At 45.5% G+C, this 25,770-nt stretch overlaps 1 protein-coding gene across 6 annotated transcripts in view; it reads right to left on the bottom strand.

The window, feature by feature from the left end:
* ARMH1 (armadillo like helical domain containing 1) overlaps window positions 1-25,770 on the bottom strand; it is a 649,433-nt gene that overhangs the window by 325,674 nt on the left and 297,989 nt on the right. For all 6 annotated transcript variants that reach the window (XM_078671741.1, XM_078671739.1, XM_078671740.1 and 3 more), the window contains one exon: window positions 3,993-4,159. In XM_078671741.1, the coding sequence (XP_078527867.1) occupies window positions 3,993-4,159 (167 nt within the window). The remainder of the gene's footprint in view (window positions 1-3,992; window positions 4,160-25,770) is intronic.

Here is a 25,770-nt window from a genome sequence, read left to right as displayed (position 1 = left end):
CCCTCCCCAGTAGACTCGTCAATACCTGCGGCGGGCCTTCTGGGCAAACATGATCGAGGCAGCTTGATGTAATAATTACAATGCTTTTCCATTTGAATCCTTAGGAACACCTAGTAACGACTAGTTGAAATGCAGCTCTTTGTAGAATTATTTTGATACCAGATACTATAATATTCACTGCCCACTGCTAATCTCGTCCCATAATGCTTTGCAGGGCCTTTGGTTGGGATTGTACTTTTGCCCATAACTGTGCTTGGGGTACTATAATATTCACTGCCCACTGCTAATCTCGTCCCATAATGCTTTGCAGGGCCTTTGGTTGGGATTGTATTTTTGCCCATAACTGTGCTTGGGGTGGTTCTAAGAGAATGGGACTACCACCGAATCGTTCAGCAAGATGTGCTCTTTGTTTTCAAAGCAAAACCAAAGGGGATGATGGACGGAGTGTTGAACATTGCCAGTACTCACCCCCAGTCAACTGATCTGTGTTTAATCCATCATCATTATTTAGCTCACTCCTTCCCTGGACTGGAAGCAAGCATCCTGGGACCGGTTTCTGGGTAATCAGCCGTCATCAGCCAGGCTAGCTTGAATCCAGTGGCAAACTGAACAAGGGACCCACGTCTGGGCATACCCTGCCAACTTAGGACGAGAAAAGCAAAACCAAAGGGGATGATGGACTGAGTGTGGAACATTGCCAGCACTCACCCCCAGTCAACTGATCTGGGTTTAATCCATCATCATTCTTCAGCTCACTCCGCCACCTCAGTTCAGACATGGCCATATGCAAATCAGTCTGACCCTGTGCCTCATGGGAACAGTTCAGCACGAACTGCCCATCCATGTCTTCCCTGAACCGGAAACAAGCATCCTGGGACCGGTTTCGGGGTAACACCCCTTATCAGTCAGGCTTGCTTGAATCCACTGTGCCACTGGATTCAAGCTATCCTGGCTGAAGAGGGGAAGAAAGTCCTCGCCCTTTGTTTTCAAGGCATCTGCTTGGTTCTCTCCCTAGGTTAGGGAGGATCCCAAAATCATCACCTGTATCACTGCTTGCTAAATTTTCATTTTCACTTTTGTGAAATGACTATATGCATTTTAGCATGTAAAGACAGAAATACTTGTTATTTTATCAAAAGTATAGGAGGTTTCTGTTTAATATTTGGGAGTTGACAGGGCTAAGTTTTTGTTCACCTTCGTGGAATTCCGTAGAAGTACTACGCCCACCTCTACCTGGGACCACTGCCTGCTCTTGAAAAATATTTGCGCACCTACTTACAAAGGGGAAGGGGTCCTCCGGAGACCCCTTCTCGCTTGTGAATGGTTTACCACCTACTTAAAGTAGGAGGTAAACTGCAAGATTTTTGCGACTGCAGATGCGGTCGCAAAACCCTCATATATGGCATTTGCACTCACTTTTAGGAAGGGATGCCCTTGGCACGCCCCTTCCTACTGGAGAGTCGCTAACCCTATTTTGCGAGTCGCTAAAAGATTAGCGACTCGTGAAATAGAGTTAGTACACTGTGCATCAGTTTTTTCGGTCGCAAGCGTCCCAAACGTCCCTTTGCGACCGCACAAAAAACGGTTGTACATCTGGCCCAGTGTCTCTACTAGATAAGGCATTACCAAAAGTATGTAACTTGATCATCTGATAGAGACTTACAGCCGCAGATTCCTTACCTCAGAATAGATACCCAAACAATACCTTCCCAGAGGTGGGTCTGCGAAACAATTTTACGCCAAAACGTTCTGCAGGAACGAACAAGCAATGTGCCCATCCAGATAAACCTGACTGCCCATACAGTAGTGTTTTGTGAACGTGTGCAGAGAGACCTAAGTTGCTTCCTGGCAGATGTCCAGGACTGCTACTCTGCGTGCTAACGCAGTGATCTCAATCTTGGCTCTGGTGGAATGGGTGCACATGCCCTCAATTGGTTGCTTCTTGGCCCATATGTAGCAGATTTTCATGCAGAGCATGATCCAACAGGAAATGGTCTATTTCTGCACAGTCTTCCACATCTTGGCTCCAACATATGCTACAAAGCGTTGGTTGTCCACACAGAACTCTCTTGTGCGATGAAGGTAGACCAACAATGCTCATTTTGGGTTCAGTCAGTAAAGTTGCTCTGCTTCCTTAGATGGGTGTGGTGGAGCGTAAAAAGTAGACAGGGTGATGGACTTGCCTACATTTGGGAGAAGGAAGCTCTAGTTTGTTGGAGAAGATTGTCTGGGTAGATGTTCAAGTATGGAGGCTTGGATGACAAAGGCTGAAGCTCACTGACCCTCTGGATAGATGTTATTGCCACCAGGAAGGCCGTCTTGATGGTTAGGAGCCTGAGAGGACAGCTGTGGAAGGGCTCAAAGAGAGCACACATCAGGAATGTCAGGACTACAGTAAGGCCCTACTGAGGCATTATGAAGGGGGAAACATATGTTGCAAACCTTTCAAGAACCTATGTACAAAAGGGGGTTTAAAGATGGAGAGCTGGACAGGCAACCGCAGGAAGGCTGATATAGCACAAAGGTAGCCTTTTAAGGTGCCCACAGCAAAGTCCTGCTGGGCAACCGGAGAAAGGGGAGCAGAAAGGGGGAACAACCAGTTTTTTGGCATACCATGCTACAAACTTGCCCCAGTGGCAGGTGGAAACAGGCCTCTCAAATATGAGGTGCAAACCCTCATAAACCTCCTGGAGTTGAGTGGGGGTCGATCCAGCTCCCAGAATCTCAGGGAAATGCGGACCTGGTCCAGGGGCTGGCTCAACCGCGGAGCCAGGGCTCGAATGGCGACACTCCCATATCACGTCAGCCAACAGACAAGGTGAAATCGAAGACCTCTTTGACTTCTTATTCTTTTTGGGGTGGGACCTACCAGAGTAATCTGACAACTTTAAGTGCAATTTAGATTTTAAGCACTGCGACCGATCCCGGGACCTTTAACTCAACCAGGATCAAGACTGTTGCGGCGTTGCACTTCAAGCTGCCAGGTGCTTGAGCGACCATTGCCTCAAGGCCTTCGGATTCATCACACAACAGTTGAGGCTGGCTCTTCACGTCCTGGTCGCGCTTGAGATACTGGAAGCAAACAAGGTGCAGGTTCATCACCAACATCGTCTTGAAGCCAGCCTTCCTAGGTGACATTCCTGCCACACCAGGAGAACAACTTCTCAAAAGACTTCGACAAAAGTAAAAAAAAAAGGCTAGACAAAAAGTGACTAGGAGTAGTTCTTCTAGTCACTGCCGTGGAAAGAAAATAACTGAGATTGGTGCACTGGCGCACATCATTTATGACACCATGAGGAACCAAACTGCACCACCTACCGGCGTGCAGGGGTACAGCTCTTGAAAGGTTTCCGAATTCCAGTCTAACACCGGGGGATAATTCTAGCTAAGGAATCCACGGCTAGAAGTCTCTACCAGATATAAGCTGCCGTGATTTTGGTTACAATTAGAGATCATGGTCTCTCGGTGCAGATGAATAGGATTAGCTTCATGTTACTCCAGCAGACCATTAAAGACAATCCGTGAAGTATGAAAAATTTGCTGGCAGGGTGAAGGTCACCCTCCCTCTTAACACCATGCGCGCTAAGCGTTTTCCCGCTGTGCGCTGACTTTTGCGAAAACCCGCGGTTCAGAGCGTACAAGAGGCGTAACTCATGACGAGCTGAGCTCGTCATGAGCGTCGAAGGGGTTAATCACTGTTACATAGAGTTTTCCATTAGCAACCATAAGACATATAGCCTTCTAGCCCTCTCTTCATCGCACATAACTGCTTAACTGTTGTCTAACCTCTCAAGCCACAAAGTAAATTAGATTCACCCAACTGCATGAAACTTTCTGATTTCTTTAAGCATCTCCTCATCATTCCTTTTAAAAGAAGACCTGTCCTTGTCAAGGGGACACAATATGGGACGGGGCACTGAGCACAACACACAGAATGAAATAATGAAATTCACCTTTTCAAAACATGCCCAGCATCTTCACGTTTCTCTTACCATAACTTTCACAGATCAGCTCCTTGTACTTCCGTCCAGTGTGGGCTAAAATAATGAGCAGTTTGATTGCCTCTTTTTTCTCTTTCTCTTTTACCTGCCTCATGCCTAGGATTTCCAGGAGCGTTAAGATCCCACCAACCTCCACAAACTCAATTAGATAACGATTACTGCAACAACAAAACAGAAAAAGAAGGTTATAGGGTTTTCTAAGTAAGATGTGGGAGAGAGCAACATAGAAACGTAGTGCCTAATTTAGAGTTTGGCGGACAAGTGCTCCATCACTAACGTGACGGATATCCCGTCTGCTTTATTACAAGTGCATTATATCATGTCTGCCTGTCTATCTATTTATTTTCTTTAATAAGATTATATTGCTTGAGTTTGTGAACGGTGAAATAGCTTTTAATGATCAAGCTATAATAAATCTGTATTTTATATAATTAACTCGAGACAGAGTCTATCCACTATTTCTGTGGATTCTTTGTGAATGGTCTATTACTCCACTTTCTATGTCCATGTACATTAAACATATAGAGGAAGTGATCTTTTTATTTACTTCTGATCTTGAAAAAAAACCTCAATGTAAGTCTGCAGCATGGCTCATTCTAATGGTGCGTGATGACAAATAAATAAACTCACACACAGAATATTGTACATGTAAAGCCTAAAAAGTGTCAATTTTATAATTGATCCAAAAGGTTAACACTAGCAAAGCAATTCATAACGAAAAGGGTAATCAGACACATAAGCATGCTTGAGTAAAAGTGTTTAGCAAAGAACATATCACAGCTAAGTATACTACCAGAATTCAATAGCCAACTCAACAACATTGGAGTCAAGTAGAGACAACACGAAACCGATGTTCACATGACCTCTAATCCCCGATTGTACCACCCCAAGTGTGCAGCATTTGACCATGCCAAGCATATCACACATCAACAGCTTCAATTCCCTCAAGGTCTGCACCTATGGAGATGACATTCTGCTGTCATCCATCAAAAATATTATGTACAGAAAAAACGAGTTACTTACTAGTATACTAGAGTTCCCCAGTATTGATATCTTTCATAGATTCACATGCTTGTATCTTCCCCGTCGTCATGTTGGGAGTCTCATGGTAAAAGAATAACCATAACAGTAAAAGAAAAAACTGCATAGAAAACCCATAGGGAAGTAAGTAGTTTGGTAGCTATCACCATCATTATGTGGTCCAAACACCAACCAATCAGCAGCCAGCCCTGTGATCACTATCCCCAATCAGAGCCACCACACCTCAGATTTCCAACCAGCCCAAGAGTGAGCCAAGGATGTATCTAGAGATAAAAAGTGGGCTATCTGCTAAAAACGGGGAGGCGGGCGGGCCGCATGTGAATCAATAGTGTACATGTAAGTAACTAATTTTTTCTCCAGTATTGAATCTTTCATAGCTACACATGCTTGTATCAGAATAGTAAGCAGTACATAACCCAGCAGCATTTGTTTGCTAGATCCCTTTTTGTAGGGCTATGCCTCCTATATTAGAGATTTATAGAGAAATTATGTAGCTCCAAACTAAAAAATATGCATCTTTTGCTTGTCAGCATGTCAATATGAAATATGAAACAATAATTGACAATGTATATAACAGACATTCTGGTTAAAATATACAATAGATAGAATGCGATGTACCTTAATGAAAGAGGTGCCGTAGAACAGCTTGTCCCACTGCGGTGTCCGCTTTCCACGCTGTATCCAGACAATAATGCCTGGTAAACGTGTGTGCATTTGTCTATGTCGCCGCTCTACAAATGTCTGGGAGAGATACTCCCGCAAACAATGCTATAGACGTTGCTATTTTTCTTGTGGAATGAGCGCAAACCTTAGTGTGCAGAGGGTTTCCTGCCCTCTCATAACATAACGTGATGGCGGAAGCTATCCATCTTGAAAAGGAAGATATTGACAGAGCTAAGCCTTTTCTGGGCCCAGCAAAGGCGATAAGCAATTGGTCAGTCTTCCGAAATGACTTTGTTTTTTCAATGTATAATTTGAGACATCTCCTGATGTCCAAAGTGTGCAGCGATCTCTGCTACTGAAGATGGATTTTTGAAATATGTAGGTAATACAATTGGTTCATTGAGAAGAAAAAACGTAGGGACTTTGGGGATAAATTTAGGAATTGAAGAAATGGTTCAGAGACAGAGAACGCCTGTATTTCACTGACTCGTCTGGCGGTAGTGAGGGCGAGTAATAATGCCACTATCCAAGAGATGAACTGTAATTGCGCCTTGTGAATCGGTTCAAACGGAGGCTTCATGAGACCTGTAAACACTACATTGAGTTGCCATGGAATGGACGGCTGCTTAATAGGTGGAAACTCTCTGAACAGTCCTTTTAAAAATTCCTTTATAATCCTCGGTGACCAAAGCGATGGATGATTTAACATTCTGCGATACCTTGATATAGCTCCAAGATGTACTTTTATTGAAGCATGGGATAACCAAGCTTTAGCCAGGTGAAGTAGATATGGAAGAATTTGCTACGGGGAGGAGTGAAAAGGATGCAGATGTTGGTCAGAACACGAATGCCAAAATCTTTTCCATTTTGCTGTGTAAGTTTTATTGGTATAGTGCTCGAGAGTTTGCTAATATCTCCTTGCAGTCCTGAGGGATGTCTAAGTAATAAAATTCATGCTCATGAGTTTGAGAGAGGCTAGTTGCGGATGAAGAACTTGCCCTTCTCTCATGAGGATCAGGTCTCGTATCAATGGAAACTGTACTCTGGGATTTACCAACAGCTGAAGGAGGCTCAAGAACCAGAACTGCCTTGGCCAAGCTGGGGCTATTAGAATCAGATGGCATGGTTCCTCTCTCATTTTCCGTAGAATCCTTGAAATGAGGGAATTGGCTTGCAAAATGTGTGCACTTCTTGTTGTGCTGATTTACAAATAGGTCAAGAGTTGGTGTACCCTATAACTAGAATATCCTCGGGGCGTGGCCACGGCGGCAAGCGGAATGGCTACTCTGCCGTGAAGCTCCTCCATGCGGGCTCCCGGCGGCAGCAAGCGAGACATGATCCGCTAATCCAGCCTTCCCCAGCCACACGGAACCAGTTGCTGATGCCACCCTGGGCATCTGGGTGAAATTTCCACTCCGCGGGAGCAACCTACGGCTGCGTACACGGCGGAGGGGAATCGAGGCCTCCGGACCTCGGCGCCATCTTCTCTTCTGTGCAGGTGCGCCGGGTGAGTGTGGCGCGGCTCTCGGACGCCGTGCCTACTTCCCCCGCTGGGCTCACACGCGCATCTCCCCTCCTCCGCGGCCCCCGTCTTGGAACGCTCGGCTCCTGGTGCGCGACTGCGGCCTCCGGCCTGGGGACACGCCGGGGCCTCGATTTCGGGCCCGCGTTGGTACTCGGGTGGTGGGCAGTGGGGCTTGGCCGTTGGCGGCGTGGGTTGGGAGCGGGGCGGCTGGGGATTCCGGCGGCGCTCCCTGGCACCACACAGCGGCCCCACCTAACGCACGCCAGCTGGGAGACCTTGTCTTTCCCCTTTCCTCCAGTGCTAGTCACCGCGAGAGGGTTGCTCCCCCTCCCTACAGAGCTGAGTGGGAAGACGCACACCTGCAGTAGCCTGGCCCACATTGAGTTTGCGGCCTTGGACTGTTCCATTCACTGACGACGGGGACTCCATCCATAAAGGTTCGGTCCTGCTTCCCTTCCTCTGCCGTTGCCTAGCCTACCCGCGCACTGGTGTAGCCTGTGGTGAGGCTTCCCGAGGATTCATCTGGCCCTGCCTTCTGACCAGCTACTCGCCACCTTCACCATTGCTGCTGCTGCTGCGTTTACCAATCGGCCTTGGTGATGGGGAAGAGGGATCGAAACCAACGGAAGCTCAACTTCGATAAAACGTCCCTCCTCACCACGGACCCCCCACCTGGAGCGGCTTCTGGAGCTACCGGCTCATCGGACACTGGCGACGCGGCGTCCATGGTCGCCGCCATTATGGGAGAAATGCGCGCTGGCTTCAAGGCCTTGGACACTCGCTTTGATAGCCTAGAGCAAAAACTCTCAGACATTGGTTCTACGGTGCAGGCCCATGACCGTCGCCTCGACTTGACGGAGTCCAGAATCTCAGATGTTGAGGACGGGGCCGCAAAAACGCTTAAATGACTGGAACGAGTCAAAAAAATTCTCAAGGATGTGGCCATTAAAAATGAGGACTTGGAAGCGCGTAGCCGGAGAAATAATTTTCGAATCCTTGGTGTGGCGGAGACAACTGCCACGGGCCGGTTTGATACCTTTGTAGAACATCTCCTCATCGAACTCTTCGGAAAAGATACCTTCACGGCTGGCTTCGTTGTCGAACGGGCGCATAGGTCGCTGGGGCCCAAGCCGCGCTCTGGACAACCACCTCGACCCATCATAGCCAGGATTATGAACTTCCGCGACCGAGACGCTGCGCTTCGCGCTGCACGTGAGATGGGAGAGGTGCAGTGGCAGGGTAGCAGATTGTCCTTCTTTCCGGATTTTACGCTCATGGTGCACGAGGCACGTCGGAAGTACAGTGGTGTCAAGTCCGCCCTCCGTAATCTTGGCTTGAAGTACGGCATGCTCTATCCGGCAAGACTGAAGGTTGAAGTGAACAGCCGATTCCACATTTTTGACTCTCCGGCGGAGGCGCAAGACTTCTGTCATGGCTACAAGAAGAAGCAGGGCTCGGCTTCCGGCTCTAGGCCTCACTCTCCGCCTCAGAATGACACACAGTCCAGTGCTGACCTATTCGCTGAAACCGGCCTGGGCTGACTGTCCACTGTCACCTCATTCAAAGGTCCTCCTATATAGTTGTTAAATGTTCCGCTCTGCTGGGTTTGATTACATGGCCAGCAATTCGTTGGTCGCTTTGCTGGGACGCCCGCATGGGGTGGCGTCGCCTCCCCCTATGGCGAATGCCTGTTTGCTTCGATTCTATTGGGGTTTAATATCTTTTTTTTGCAGATATGTTCTATCACAGTATGTGTTTTGCAATCTGTGTTTTGCACTGTTGTTCAGCGCTTGTTGGGGATCTGCCTCTCCTGGGTTGTTGGGAGGCTGGGTGGTGGGTGGGGGATGGGATGTATGGTTTTTTTGTGGAAAATATCATTTGTGTTTGATTGCGAGATTCATAGTATTGGCCTGTTCGATGAATGCTCACCGTTTACTGTCCTTGGTTTGGCGCGATGGCCAGGATAGGTCTGCAGTCTGGTCCTTCCAGGCTGACGTTGATGTCATGGAATGTTCGTGGCTTGAATACCACTCGTAAACGTAAACAGGTTCTGCAATATGCTGACCGTCATAAGGTGGATATCCTCTTCCTACAAGAAACCCACCAGGTACAGGCTGATACCGTCTCACTGGCCAGGGGTTGGGGTACCCATAGAGTATTTTCCAGTTATAGCAGGTATGCACGGGGGTTGCGATCCTTGTACACAAGCGAGTACCCTTTGTATTTACCGGCAGTAAAGCGGATGGAGAGGGCAGATATGCGTTAATTTCTGGAGTGTTGTATGGGTATAAAATTTCTTTGGTAGGGGTTTATTGCCCTAATACAGACTCCCCGGCCTTTTTCCATGACCTGCATCTTACACTCCTCCATTCAGACATCGAGCTGTTGGCAATGGGGGCGACTTCAATCTCTTGATGGAACCTAGCAGAGACAGCACTTCTTCCTCCCCGGATCGCAAGCCACTTGCCCGCGCGGCGGTGGCGGACATTTGCTCACACTTCTCTCTAATAGATGAGGAGACTAGACTGCACGCGCACGCCCCTGCTTATACTCACCACTCCAGCTTCCATAACACTAGCACCAGACTTGACTATTGGCTGCTCTCCCCGGGCGTGGCAGGGTGAATAAAAAAAAAAATAATAATAATAACTAGAATATCCTCAAGAGCTGAGTTTGATTTAGCTCCCATTCATGGCAGTTTGAAGCCGATCTGCTTAGACGGTCTGCTCTCGTGTTTTGTACTTGACGTGCTGGACCTGCAGGGAAATGTTGTCTTGTATCATCCAGTTCCAAATCTCCTGGGCTTGCGCTGAGAGATTTTTTGACTTCATGCCTCCTTATTTTAGTATGCAAAACATTGCTGTCGAACTGTTTGTCTTGACTAAAACAGGCGAGTTTTGAATTCTGGGTAGGAAGGCTTGCAGGCCCAGAAACAACGCTCTTAACTCGAGCATGTTGTTGTGCGATTTGGCTTCTTTCATTGTCCAATGACCCTGTATTTCCAGTTCCTGAAGATGTGCTCCCCATCCGTTCAACGAGGCAGCTGTCGTCATGACATAGCATGGAGATTGGGGTTCGAACCGTAAACCTTTTGATAAGTTGTCCCTGATGCCCCACCATGACAGAGCTTTTCTGATCTGAGGGTTGATTACAATCCGATCTTCGAATGATCCTTGGGCTTGTACCCATTATTTGTTGAGTAATTCTTGCAGCGGCGTCATGCGAAGTCGACAATTGGGGACTAATGGAATGCAGGAAGATATCATTCTGAGCAATGATTTGTAGATCCTCACTTAAGTGAACCTTTTTGCTTTTAATCGAGCTGCCAGTTCAATTATTTTCTGCATGCGCTTTTCCGAGTGGTACGCTTTTGCTTCCTGAGTTTGTAATTTGGCTCCTAGGAACAGGAGCGACTGCACTGGAACCAGGGAAGACTTCTCCATGTTGATTCGCAGCCCTAATTTCTGGAATAGAACCATGCAGCACTCCAGGGCTTGTCATGCTTCCCTGAACGATGCACCTTTTATGAGCCAGTCATCAAGATACGGATATATCTTGTGACCTTGTTGTCTCAGATGCGCTGCGACCGGCACCATGCATTTTGTGAATACCCTTGGCGCGGATCTGAGGCCGAAGGGTAACACCTTTAGTTGGTAGTGGCACTTCGCCACTGTGAATAGTACATACTGCCTGTGTTTTCATGTGAATTGGTATGTGTAAATAGGCATCTAAGAGATCTAGCGATGCCATGTAATCTCCTTTGCGCAACATTAGGAGAATCTCTTGTAGCGATAGCATACGAAACAAGGTCTTTTTGATATATTTGTTCAGGCCCCTCAGATCCATTACCAGCCTCCATTTGGTGGACTGCTTCTTCCTTATTAGGAAGAAATGCAAGTAGACTCCTTTTCCTCGCTGTAGAGTTGGAACCTCCTCTATAGCAATTTTCAGAAAGAGGGCTAAGACTTCCGCCTTGAGAGCCGAGAGATGATTCTGGTTTCTGTGAATGGGAGGTTGTGCTGAAGGTTTTTGTATAAACTCTAGGGTGTGACCTTGATGTATAATGTCCAACTCCCATATGTCCGATGTTATTGACAGCCACTGATGAAGATAGCGAGAGAGGTAATGGATCTGATTGTGGCGTGACGGGGCAGAAGGCACCTGAATATCGTCACTGTCTCTTATTGGAGCCCTGTGCCCTTCACCTCGCTGCAGGCTTTCTTCCAGACTGCTGCTGATAAGAGGTGTTAGAAGAGTGAAATTGTTGATTACTGTTGTACTGATGGTATCCCTGTTGATAAGGTTGATATCTGTTAGACTGAAAGGAAGATCTTTGATTGAATCGACCTCTAGATCCTCTTCCACAAAAAGATTGAAAATGTCCTTGCTGCAGAGAGCCTAAGGCTTTTTCAGTATCTGTGTCGGCTTTTATTCCTTGTAACGCCTCATCAATATGCTTTCCGAAAAGGTTCTCACCATCAAAAGTCATATCCACTATTTTTGCCTGCACCTCGGGCCTGAAAGATGTAGCCTTCAACCACCTTTGTCGATGAAGCAATACCACTCCAGCCATTTGCCTGAATCCAATAGACGAAATGTCCATGGCTATGTTGATAGACTCGGAAGCAGCCCTAGCTCCATCCTGCAGAATTACAGCCGCCTCTTCTTTCTAGTCGTCCGGAAGATGAGCTAGAAGTGGAGCGATGTCTGACCACATCTGTTGGTTGTAACGACTGACAAGCGCCAATGCATTTGTAGCCTTGCTAGAGGCCGCTGCCAAAAGTGCCAAGCGCTTCCCTGCACCATCCATCTTCTTTCCCTCTTTGTCAGGAGGAGCTGACAATGTAGCGACCAGGTTGTTGGAGCGTCTGTGCTGCCTGCATAACTACTGATTCGAGTTGAGGGAGACCTATGAGGCATGCTGGTGTTGTTTCATGGGCACAATACTTGTTATCAATCCTGGGAACTGATACTGCAACCAAGACCGCATTTTGCATAATCTTTTTACATTCTGTCTGCAGAAATCACTTAGCTAGCAGCTAAATCAACAACATCCTCAGATGATTTGAATAAGCAATTTTACATGCTCAAAAGCATAAAACCAAATCAAAAAAGTGAACTTTTTCAATAAAATCATTAGGCAATGAGAGAATTGATGATTTTGGGGTCCCCCCTACCCTAGGGGGAGGACCAAGCAGATGTCTTGAACACAAAGAGCATAAACAAAAAGCACATTTTGTTGAACTTCAGTGGTGGTCCCATCCTCTTAAGACCACCCCAAGCACAGTTATTGGCAAAAAAACAATCCCAATCAAAGGCCCTGCAAAGCATTATGGGACGAGATTAGCAGTGGGCAGTGAATATTATAGTATCCAATATCAAAATATTTCAACAAAGAGCTGCAGTTCACCTAGTCGTTACTAGATGTCCCTCACGAGTCAAATGCAAAGCATTGAAATTATTCTCACATCAAGCTGCAGTTCCACTAGTCGTTACTAGATGTCCCTCACAAGTCAAATGAAAACCATTGAATCCCTTTCATCAAGCATTTGCATTTGACTCCTGAAGGACATCTAGTAACCACCAGTTGAACTGCAGCTCTTTGTAGAATTATTTTGATATCTGATACTATATAATATTTACTGCCCACTGCTAATCTCATCCCATAATGCTTTGCAGGGCCGTTGGTTGGGAATGTTTTTTTGCCAATAACTGTGTTTGTGGTGGTCCTAAGAGGATGGGACCACCACCAAATCGTCCAATAAGATGTGCTTTTTTTTGTTTTCAAGCCATCTGTTTGGTACTCCCCCTAGGTTAGGGAGGATACCAAAATCATCACCTCTCTCACTGGTTGCTAATTTATCAGTTTCACTTTTGTGAAATTACTATATGCATTTTAGCATATAAAGATAGAGATACTTATTTTATCATAACTGGGGAAGCCATTTGCAGGTATTTTGCAATTGTTTTCACAGTGCAGACAAGTACACAGTGTCATCAGCTATGCAAACTATACCCAGGCAATTTGGAGTTGTGAGGGGCGATAAGTTACTCCATAAGCTACTCCATACGGTTACTCAGAGCCCTGGAAATCTCTTTATTGTCAATGGAGATTTGAAAATTGTTGTGGACGCTCGAGGTTTGCACACTCACCTTCGACGGTGTCGTGGACGACGATATCGTTGGCGGTGTCGTCATGGATGGTGCTGTCGATGGTATCGTCCACTGTGTTGTCGTGGATGATATTTTCGTTGACAATGCAGTCGTCGTCGAGGCGGTAGTCGACGCTGAAGTCTTCAAAGTTTGCTTCGACACTGAAAACACCTTAATCTTCGTCGTCGGGAGCGACGACGGAGCTTTTTCCACAGAAGACTTTTTGAGAGGTGTTTGAGGCAAAGACGTCGATGAATCTTTGGCCTTAATTTTTTACTTCTTCACCTCCAGTTTCTCTTCAGACAGATCCCTCTTATGCTTAGAAGTGGAGTGTCCTTTAGATCCCTCCTCAGAGTCAGAATCTGAGGCAGTCTTCTTCTTCTGAACCCATAATAATAATCGTGCCTCTCTGTCTTTCAAGGTTTGGCCGAGAAAGTGCGACAGTACTTGCACTCCTCAGGGACATGCTTAGGGTGAAGGCAGTATAAGCATTCTTTGTGAGGGTCTTCAGAGTATAATCCGGCCTTCCCACAAGATATGCAAGATCTGAAAAGTCTCTTTTTAGAGCTCTCAGACATGGTGAAGTAAGAGATGAAAAACAATACCTCAATCCAAGAGCTGAAGTAAGGTCAAAAGTTCACCAAGTAACCAAGAACTGAGCAGAGCACAAGGAGACTACTTCTTACACGACGGCGGTTGAAAATTTGAGGTATGGTGGCTCTGCTTGGGGATTGTGATCTCAGTGCTGGCTGCTGATTGGTTGGTGTTTGGACCAAATAATCATGGTGATAGCTACCAAACTACTTACTTCCCTATGGGTTTTCTATGCAGTTTTTTCTTTTACTGCTAAGGTTTTTCTTCTACTGTGAGACTCCCATCATGGCGACGGGGGAGATACAAGCATGTGAATCTATGAAAGATTCAATACTGGAGAAATGCCCTCATTCCCCTTCCCACATAGGACTCAAATGATCTCTCTGAACACCTCTTCATCACCCATCCACCATCCAAAAAATCAGTACATGGAAGTGCTGTTATTCTCCTGCCGACCCAGGATAGATTTTCTTAACCACTTATTTTTCCACTGGAAAAAATTCTTGAGAAAGCAGTTGCCATTCACCTACAACCACATCAGCAAAAGCAACCTCTTAAATAAGAATCAACATGGATTCAAATCATGATTTAGAGCCCATCAGTTCCCAGACGATCAATAGACATCCTTATAATCAGCAGAAAGAATGACCCCTGTGCGCTGATTCTACTCCACCTTTTCTCAAGCATCAATACATTCGATCAGCAAGCATAGATGGTACATAGACACTTTTTTGCAGTGGTGACCTCACCAACTGCTACTTAATCATGCAGATCAAGAGTCCCAAAATGTCACATCTCCTGTTGAGTCCCTCATGGTTTCGTACTGCCCCCATCATCTTCTGCCTCTACACATGATCCCTGGGCACTCCACTCATTGACAAGGAGTTCAAAATCTAGGAATGTGTTGATAGTAAACAAGTACATGAACATCTCATCTCACAATACATTTGATACCTTCACCTGCCTCAAGCTGACAGCCAACACATAATCTCTTCAATCTACCTCTGACTCCAGAATGCTCCTTCAAAGAACACATTGCTATCAAAACCAAGAGAGCCTGGTACCAGCTCTTCCTTCTGAATAAAGTGAAACATTTCCAGCATAAACAATGGTGTAGGACAGCCGCCCAAACGTTATTCCTATCTTGCTTGGATGTAGTCAAAAATGTACTTAACAGCCTTCATTAATACACAATGGTCCCTTAAAGGTATCCTACACCCTAGAGGACTTCTTCCCATTTAAAGATATCCTACATTCTAGAGGAGTTCTCATTAAAATATTTTTTTTAATTCCACACATCATACCAGCACTGAAGGAAATACACTACATTTACCTCCAAGAAAAGGAACCCTTGCTTATCTGACTTGAGTAAATAATGCCTACAAAGAGAGTATCACAAGTGCAGGTAAGAGATACCAGACTGGAATGCATGAAGCTAAAAACATGAAGGCAAGTTTCACCATCTTTGCACTCGGTATGTGGATCAGCATTTCCATCAACATGCTGATACACTCCCGCAATTTAAAAAAGGAATAGAAAAATACACCTTCTCAGAGAACCCTATCGGCCTACACAATTGGGACCACCCACACAACATACTCTGAGACATTGTAAACGATCATGAGTCATATCTCAGTTATCCCCATGTTCAGTGCTCAAATGCTCCCTAGCTAGGTTTACGGTTTACAAATGGTAGCACGTAAGTACATACTACTAATCCTGGATGGCCACTTACAATCCATGCCATGTTCAATAAAACAACGACTGTGACATCTGCAGATCAAGCAACTTCTGGGACACATGCCTAGCGTAGGTGGGTCGCAGTTACATGCAGATTTAAGGACTAGAAAGGGTCAAAAATTGTTCTATAATATAGCTGGGAGGACTAGAAGTTCTCTACAATCGCTTGGGTGCTCAACTAGATGCACAACCACACCTGTGGCTCCTTCTACAGACACTAGACTCTACGTCTATATAAATAAATACAGTCACACTCACTCAGCATGCATAGAGAAGGAATTTTTTTATTTATCTAAACTTGTATTGCGCACAGCTACCCTCAATGGGTTTCCCGGCGCCAGGGACAGACAAGAGAAGAAAGCAAGCAAAAAGCCCAAACAGAACAAACAGTGCAGAAGGATCAATTAAACAAAAGGGTCTTTAATTTTTTCCGAAATGAGAGGAGATCAGTCTCGGCTTTCAGAGCCGGCGGAAGAGCATTCCACATCCTTGGACCAAGATAGGAAAACGAGCGGCCGCCCATTTTGGCCAATTTAATTCTAGGGACCACGAGATTGCCACTGGTGGAGGATCTTAAAGTACGACCAGGCTCATAGACTTGAACCAGGTTCTGCAGGTATTTAGGAGCAGAGCCCTGCCGAATTTTGAAAAGAAGACATAAGGTTTTAAATTGTACGCGGTTCGGGACCTTAAGCCAATGAAGGTCACACAGAGCCTTGGCTGCAGAGGATCTCCGGGGTACATTACACAATAAACGAGCTGATGAGTTTTGCACCACCTGGAGTTTGTTTATTGTGGCCTTATCGGCCCCAAGATAAAGCACATTCCCATAGTCGATGCGGGAGATCACAAGAGCCTGGACGACAGTTCTCCGAGTAGAGCAAGGTAACATCCATAGGATCTTCTGCAACCATCTTAAGGTGGAAAAACAGATTGTAGCGACCTTTGTTACCTGCTGTCTCATTGAGAGCTTATCGTCAATAAGGAAGCCGAGGTTGCGGGCTACGGGGGTTGGATTCGGCAGAGGACCCATGTCGCAGGGCCAATGTCGAGGGCCCCACAGATCTTTATTTTTGCCCAAGATAACAACCTCGGTCTTATCACCGTTGAGCTTGAGCAGATGGTCGTGCATCCAGGCAGCAACGCGTGATAGCCCAGACTTCAAAGCAGAGACCTCGTGGCCCTCACTGCTAGAGAGAGAGAACACAATCTGCGTGTCGTCAGCATACAAATAGATTGTTAGGCCGGCGTCCTCCACGATGGTGGCAAGGGGTCTGATATAGATATTAAACAGCAAAGGGCTGAGAATCGACCCCTGGGGGACGCCGTATGCTGATGAATAGACAGCAGATTCAGCTTCTGTCGAAAATACCTGAAAGGTGCGTCCGCTTACAAAGGAGGCAATCCAGGCCAGCGCAGATCCAGCAACACCAAGGAAGCGGAGAGAGTCAAGAAGGATGGAATGAGACACGGTATCGAACGCTGCACTCAAATCCAAAAGGATGAGTGCAAAGGTCTCCCCGCGATCGATACCGTGCCGAAGCCTCTCCGTCACCCCAAGGAGTGCGGATTCAGTGGAATAATGTGCGCGAAACCCGGATTGGGAAGGATGGCGATATCCCACATTTTCGACAAACGAATTAAGCTGGGTGTTCACATGTCGTTCTAAAATTTTAGAACATGCAGGCAGCAGGGATATGGGCCTAAAATTTGCTAGGTTTGTGATGTCAGCGCCGGTCTTCTTCAACAAGGGAACGACCATAGCATGTTTCCACTCCTGTGCCATCGTAGACTTTATAAGAGAGGTATTCAAAAGTCTCATTAGGACTCTCCGTGGCTCGAGGTCCAACAGTTTTAAAATTTTCATAGGGACAGGGTCCCGAGGGGAGCCTGACCTGATACTATTTAGGCACGATAAAAAGGTAGTGTCATCAAACAAAGACCAGTCGTTGATGATCGTTGAAGGGAGGGGAGGACTCCCAGAAGTAACCACCAGTGAGGACTCAGCAGATGGCGGGGAGGTAGACAAAAATTCATGAATATGCTCCACCTTAAAAATAAAGAAATCAGCAATGGCATCACACTGTGGTTTGTCCAAAGCCGGAGGAGAAGGTACCGTGTCTGCTCCTGTTAGCTTCTTTATCATTGTAAAAAGAGTCCGCGGACAATTCTGGGCTTGAGTGATCGTAGATGCCGCAAAAGCGGCCTTGGCCAGTTTACAGTTAACATGATATCTCTTTAGTGCCTCTTTATAAACTGCCTTATTGGGGATTGAATAGAAACGCCTCCATTTTCTTTCTAATGCCTTGCACTTGGCTCGTTGTGATTTTAGCTCCTCTGAGAACCAAGGTGCGGGAGGATAAAGGGATCTGTGATTCTTAGATATGGGAGGGAGAAGTGCAGTTACAGCATCCCTTAACCACTGGGACACTGCAGCATTAGATTCTAATCCAGATTTTTCCAAAGTCGGGATAGATTCAGAAAGGTGTTGATTAAATGCCACCATATTAAGCTTGTCCCACCGATAAGAAAGCTTGCTCTTACCAGCACAAGGCTTAGCATTAGATGAACAAAGAGGTAACACAAAATGTACTGCAAAATGGTCAGTCCATTCTAGTGGGCGGGCCCTTTGGGAGCAGTCATAGGGTAAGTTAGAAATGATTGGGTCTAACAGGTGACCCGCTGAATGGGTAGCCCCAGAGTTTCGAAGTGAAAGATTGAAAACTTCGAGATCTGACAGTAACGACTGACTGAGGGTACCTTCAGCGTCCTCAAGATGGATGTTGAGGTCACCAAGAATGGTGAAATTAGCCGATTTAAGTAACACAGGGGATATAATATCGGCCAGAGACGATATCCAAGGGCCAGCATTGCCCGGAGGGCGGTATATTAGAAGACCAGTAAGCGTTAGTTGAGGGCCAATCGTTAATTTGAATAGAGCGGCCTCACATCCAGGGAGGGAAAACAACTCCAACTTACATTGGTAGATGGATTTAAAAATAATAGCGATCCCCCCACCCTTCCCGGAAGCCCTGTCCTGACGTACCATCACATAGCCGTTAGGAACGGCTAAAGCAATGTCAGGTCCAGAGCTTTCATGAAGCCAGGTCTCGGTTAAAAACAAAGCGTCTGGTGACTCTTCGTTTATGAAATCAAACAAATTTAATTTGTTTTTGGGGAGCGATCTGCAGTTAATACTCCAAAATTGGAGAGGAAGGGAAGGCTGAAGAATCTTAGTGGCCTTCCATTTACCCCGGTGATGTGCCTTAGCAGTTTGCGTCTTAGAAAGCGACATTTTACCGGTAGAGAAGCCACAACCTGCACAAGTAAAATAATGGATAGGTAGAGTACAGGTAGTACAAGAAGCGGGAGTACGGGGTCGCAAGGATATTAAAATAAGTGCGGAATATGTCAGACGATTGGGAACAAGATCATGATTTAACCGACCTGAGTTGGAATGCAAAATGTCGATGGGCAGCCCGTCCAGCAGCCCGTCCTCAGCGCGGACGGGCGCAGACAGGCTGGACTCTGGCGTGACTCCGGCAGTGATCCGGCATTCCTGCTGCGCGTGACCGCTGCGCGTCAGCATGATCTCCTTTATGAGGGGGTCGAGCGTCCTTGGGCGCTAGAACGAGCACTGCCCGACCGGCGAGCTTCCCTCACCAAAGATGGCCGCCAAACAATTCAACTGCCGAGGGGCCGAAGGGAGGCAAGAATTTGGTGTGAAGGACCCAGTAATGATGTGACTAATATAAAAGAATTAAAAGGGGTTCGTAAGGGCGCACTACGTGTTTATTTGTAGTTTGTTTAGGTTGTATGGTGCTCCCAGGTATCACTCTCCGATGAAAAGTGTATACGATAACTCAAAAGGTTGCACCCCCATGAATGTGGGGTGTGTCCCCCGGGCTCCACTGAGTCCTTCTGTTAAGAAGGTTGCTATAACTTCATCAATGATATACCAAAAATATGTTGTTGAAGCTTATAATATTTATTTCATCTTGCTATCTTCACACAGATGTAAAGTTCATAATTTTTCGTTTTGTTTAATGAGTAGACATTTAAACATTCCCAATGCATTTCGGCAATGAACATGCCTTCTTCCAGGGGATTTCTCTATAAAAAAGCAAACGATACAATATTCAATGTAATTCCCTAACGTATTGTTTGTTAACAAACACAATTCAAACATTATGCATGATGAAAAATAAATGATGAAAAATAAAAACATTAAATGGTAATAAACTCGTGTCTAAATCCATGTCTAGTGATTTGTTGAATAACAAGGTGTATGTAAAACAGAAACCTTACTCGCATCGGTGTTAATTAGGCTCAGTGAGACGGTTTATGTTCGGGTTTATCGCTGTCTAAATCGGTATATTATTAATGGTGTTCAACTCGCCATTATCAAGTCTTTACTGAAAAAGTGCGGCAAAAACATGCCAAAACTACCCGTTAGTTGGTCAGAGTTAATCAAAGTGACGAGGCAAGATATGCACTCGAAATGCGGGCTTACCGTTTATATGTTGAGCTACGTCCTGTGTTGCTCTCCTGAATCCGGAAGCAGTTTGACGTGCTCCGGATGTTTAAATAACACTGGGGTTGATCCGCGCTAGTTGCTAAGCTACGTATGAAGTAAATGAACTGCGGTGATAAAAATACCGAGCTAGTATCGGATTATAGAAAAGGTGAACAAGCAGTGTAATCAAAGGCCTATGTGTATAAATTAAAATACGATGTGTTAGAGGTGTCGGACAGTGAAACTGTTGACTGTAATGTTTTTGTCAATAAAGTTCATTGTTGAAAAAAATCCGTGATTAAAAAAGATGTTTCACAGTGTAGACAAACTAAACAAAACATTTAGGATGAACCAATAATTAACGAATGATTAACCAAATGAATGTATATCAAGCCACATTTCGGTATTTAGGAACACGATGCATAATTATAAATAACAGGTAAATTCCATACGGTCATTGAGGCCGTACAGGGTCATGCTAGTCAAGGTGGAGATCCAGTAATTCTCTCTTTGCAATAGTCTCTTTTTGTGGTCTTGTCCTTCCACTCTGGGTATGTTCTCCAGAACACAAAATCTTAGTTGGCTGATGTTATGACCTATCTCAACAAAATGTTGTGCCGCCGATGATTTGAGTTGTTTTGTTCTGATGTTAGACTTGTGTTCGTTAAGTCTTGTTTTGATCTTGCGTTCTGTTTGTCCCACATATATCTTTCCGCATGGACATTTTAGCATATACTCCACATTGGTGGTGTCACATGTGGCTGTAGCTCTTATGTTGATTTTGTTGCCCTTCATGGGGTGGTTGATAGTTGTTCCCTTAATGATGCTGTTGCAATGGTTGCAGTTCCAGCAGGGAAGAGTCCCTTTATAAGATGTGATTTCTTTGTGAGAATGTTTGATGCGTTCTCCAAGATTTTTGGTTCTGGTATATGCGAAAGTGGGATCAATGTCAAAAATGTGATTGAAGTCTTGTTCGATGCGAAGGATCTCCCAATGTTTTTTAATTATACTCCTGTATTTTTTACTCATTGTTGAATATTTAGAAAATACTGTGATGGATTCTTTGGTTTTAGGTTATCTCGTTGTCAATAATTCCTTTCTGGTTTTTGTTTCACAACGTTGTTGTGCCTGCTCAAGGATATGGTCAGGGTACACTCGTGCTTTGAATCTTAATACCATGTCCTGTGATTGTTGTTTCAGTGTTTCAGGGTCCGACACTATTCTTTTAGCTCTGATAAGTTGGCTGTATGGTAGGTGTTCTTTGAGGGGTTGTGGATGAAAGCTCGAATAGTGCAATGTATTGTTTCTATCCGTTCTTTTTCTAAACAAATCTGTTTGATAACCTGTAGGTGTTTTTTTGACTCTCACATCCAAAAATGCTATTGATTCCTCCTGTATTTCATAAGTGAATTGAATGCGTGGATCTATGTTATTGAGATTGAGGTACTGGGTTTTTAAGAACCGGCACAGAACCGGTAACCCAGCGGTGCCAGGGGATCAACACCCAGAGACCTCGGGTTCTCCTGAGTCAGACCTACAGAAACTCGGAGTCTTCTAGGTGAAGTCAAAGATTAGTTTATTGGCTGCAACCAAGGTAACAGGGTCCTAGAAGTACAACACGGGTATATTCTCAGGAGACTGCACACTTTCACGAAGTCAGGCTTCTCTTCTTATACGTTATTTTCAGCCTTGGGCAAAACATTCCTTGGATTCGTGGTATTTCATTTATAGTTACTGATTACAAAAGAAAAGCAGAGTCATGATGACATGTACATATTTCACGTCGTGCTGCCCATAACAAATCATCCGGCAAGGCCCAACATTTCATCAGATATCGCTGGACCCCTAATAAAAACGGTCACCTCCCCATCATAAAGCAAGTGAAGAAAAGGAATGGAGAAAAGATGTGAGCGAGATATGGCTGGTGTGCGCGCTGAAATGGTTTTATGGCTGGTTGAGCCTAGATGCTATCTTGCTCGGCCACTGGGAGGGAACTGACCTAACGAGTTCGGCCTGGGGCAATGGTTCTAACTTGTACTGGGGTCAGGGAGAAGTCGATTAAGGAGTATGTGTCCTTGTGGAATCAAATTCAACTGGATTAAGGCCTATGTAAAGGGCAACATGTAGCTAAGGGTTTAGAATGTAAATGACGATTTCGAGGTGACATCGTCACTCGAATACGCCAAAAATACATGTACTTGATGTACTCGTCATTCTCGGTCTTTTGACACCAAATTCGTCCTATTTCGACGAAGTTTTTATTCTCGAGTTCAGTACTATTATATGAATCCAGATTTTTCAGAACCACAGACCCTCCTTTTGCCCTTAAATAGGCAATTAATCTATCCTCATGTTAATCTGAGTCCAGATCTATATTCCTAAAGTCATTGAGATGTTGCTGTAACATCATTCTAGTGCTTAGTTCATTTCTTGACACAGGCTTCCTTACACATGATGTAGCACAGAGGCCACATATTGCAGGAGCACACTGTATGCATAGACAGAACAGGAAAAGAATGGCTAAGACCATCCCAATGACCATCAGAATTTTCCATCCCCAGGCAGATATTAGTTCCCAGAACCATCCCATTAACGACCAATCTCCTTTATCCACATGAATAGATTCGGAAATCTTATGTAGTTTGGAGATGGCCTTGTACACTGTTGGAGCATTATCTGGAATGAAAATGCAACAACTGGACTGGATCAATTTGCATACTCCACCTCGGTCCGCAAGTATTACATCCAAAGCGACCCGGTTCTGAAGGGTCATAAGTCGATCCGACTGGAGCTCAGCAGTCAGGTTACTAAGGGCACCAGCAGTTTCAATCACGGTGGATTCAACTACCCTTGTCAATTGCCTTATGTTCCTGCTGTCAGCCATGGCTCCCCAGAACGGCAGAAAACCCATTGCAAAGTCACCAAATTCTTGACCTGCAGTGTCTTCTTTACTCAAAACACCTCTAACTACCCTTGTCCGATGGTAATCCGCCGCTGCTGTGTAGGTGGGAGGTAACAGGAATGAAACAAAACATGAGCCCGAGAAGTCAGGGAGCAACCATGTATAGGCTCTATCATGGCAGATGAAATAAGTACCCTTAGCGGCTAAAAACGCAGGGGAAGTCTGAGATCCAAAAACATACGCTTCTGTACAGACACTCTTCCCTAGCTGAGCTCTGGGATTCTTGCCAATACCTTGCAGACATAGGTGACCTTGATGGGGTACGATCCAGATAGGGGACGATCTTTTGGCTTGCTGTTTCTCACTTAATGTAGTGCCATATCCGGTCACATTCCAACCTACATATGCGAGTATCTCATCATCCGGGGTATCTTCGTAAGAAGTTACTTCCTTGATCATGTCAACTATACCTTTGACTAGGGCGCTAGTCTTGAGGTTGTCTTTTACAAAACGTAGGGGTTGGATTTCTCGTGCATATATGAACATTGTCCTATAGGCCCATACTGACCCATTGTGACTAAATGGCAGGACCAAATAGGGGATACCTCTATCCGTGGTGTGGGGCATGAGACCACACACCCAACAGTTAGTTGTGTTCATTACAAGTTGGTGTTGGTGTAATAACTGAACGAAGGAGTTATTAATGAATTCTAATCTCCTATTTGATTCGTGGTCAGGCAAAGGGTGGAAAGAATGAGAGGAAACAGTAGGAGGAGGTATGGGTGATGTAGTGGGCGCAAATGTCACATGAAAAGAGATATAAACATAGCTTATCAAAAAGACCATTACGCTGAATAGCATAAAAATACACACTATTATAAAACTTTTCTTCGTCATCGTGGAAAAAAGTCTCTGCTTAAAGTTAATTTGTTTGACAGGCCTCTCCACATCAGGAAACTCCATCCTCTCTGAGGTGCTGCCCGCGGTGGTAGGTTGTTTCTGCTAAAGGATGCTTCCGTCAGTCTAGGGCAGCTCCCTTGGACCAACCGGAACCAGCAACCTAACGTCGTCAGCTGCACCCAAAAGTCTTTAATCAACCGCGACCCTAGCAGCGGAACCCGGATGGCGGTTCGAAAAAAACAAAAATAAGCAAGTTACCTAGATGGGAGAATCTGCACTTTCAAAAATAGGATTTGGGGAAGCACACATTTATTATTAGTCCACAGGTTTTTCTCTCGGATCATAAAAGAAATCACTTTTACTTTTAGTCTGTTTTTCTTGGACGTAAATTGTAGCGTCTTTTTCCGGGCACTGTCTGGTCCAGAAATAATAGTTCAGGTTCCACAGAGTTCAATTGTTCTGGTGGTGGCACGGTTTCTTGAAAATTTTTCTCACTTTCACAATCAGGATTAGCTTCTTTTACACGTTCATAAGTTCTGCGCTCTGAGTCAGTGCCTCTTTTCCGGACCCATTGGTCATGTGGCAGAGGGAAGGGTATCTTCTTACAATGGATCCCGTGGACCCAATTGGCCTTCCCCTCCACCCTAACAGCCGACCTTGTAGACAGAAGGACGAGGTGAGGCCCGGTCCATCTGGGCTGGTCGTTTCTTGTTCTTTGAAAGTTGCGAACTAGGATCCATGAACCGGGTTCAATGGAGTGACCCGGAGTCTCAGAGACCGGAGGCAAGGTGTTGTGGACCTGTTGATATAAAACACGCAATTTAGCCGTCAATTCATACAAATAGTCAACCAAAATAGGGTGTTGCAGCTCGCTAAACTTCGTGGGCCTAGGCACTCCCCATATGTTGGCTGGCCGACCAAAGACTATTTCATAGGGGCTGAGTTTCACTCGCGAATGCACAGTCATTCTGGTGGATAGGAGTGCTAAGGGTAGAGCGTCAGGCCATTTAAGACCTGTGCTCGCTTGGATTTTGGCCAATTTAAGTTTAAGCGTGCCATTGTAACATTCCACTAATCCAGCTGATTGGGGGTGATTTGCAGCGTGGAACTTCTGCCTAATGCCTAGCCCTTCGCACACTCTTTTCATCACACGACCCACAAATTCACTTCCGTTGTCAGACCAGACCATTCTAGGCATTCCGAACCTGGGGAAGTACTCTTTTACAAGGGCTTTCGCTGTGGACAAGGCAGTATTGTCCCTTAGGGGATAGGCTTCTACCCATCTTGAGAAGGCACAAACAACCACGAGCACGTATTTTAAGTTGTTGCACCTCTCCATGTGTATGAAATCTAGCTGCAAAACCTCGAACGGATACGTAGGAGGTGCAAAATGACCAGCTGGAGTTGGGGTTCCCCAACCAGGATTGTGCTTCAGGCATACCATGCAATTCTTGACAACATTCTCTGCACACTTGGGAATCCCTGAATTCTTCCACACTGGGGCCAACAACTCGCAAATCCCTTTCGCGCTGATATGGGCCATCCCATGAGCCATTGTAACCACTGCAAGCATATATGCATCGGGTAAGAACCATCTCTGTTGCTCTGTCGATTCAATCCAACAACCATTTGCATCCATTCTCCCTGTACTTTCTCTCCACATGCTTAACTCTTTCTCCGTGGCCTCAGTTTGGATGGACTTCACACTTTCTATCGTGTCTTCACATATTCCAAC

This window comes from Lissotriton helveticus, chromosome 1_2 (genome assembly GCF_964261635.1).
Source record: "Lissotriton helveticus chromosome 1_2, aLisHel1.1, whole genome shotgun sequence".
Lineage (NCBI taxonomy): Eukaryota > Metazoa > Chordata > Amphibia > Caudata > Salamandridae > Lissotriton > Lissotriton helveticus.
This window is presented reverse-complemented; position numbering and strand designations above follow the sequence as displayed.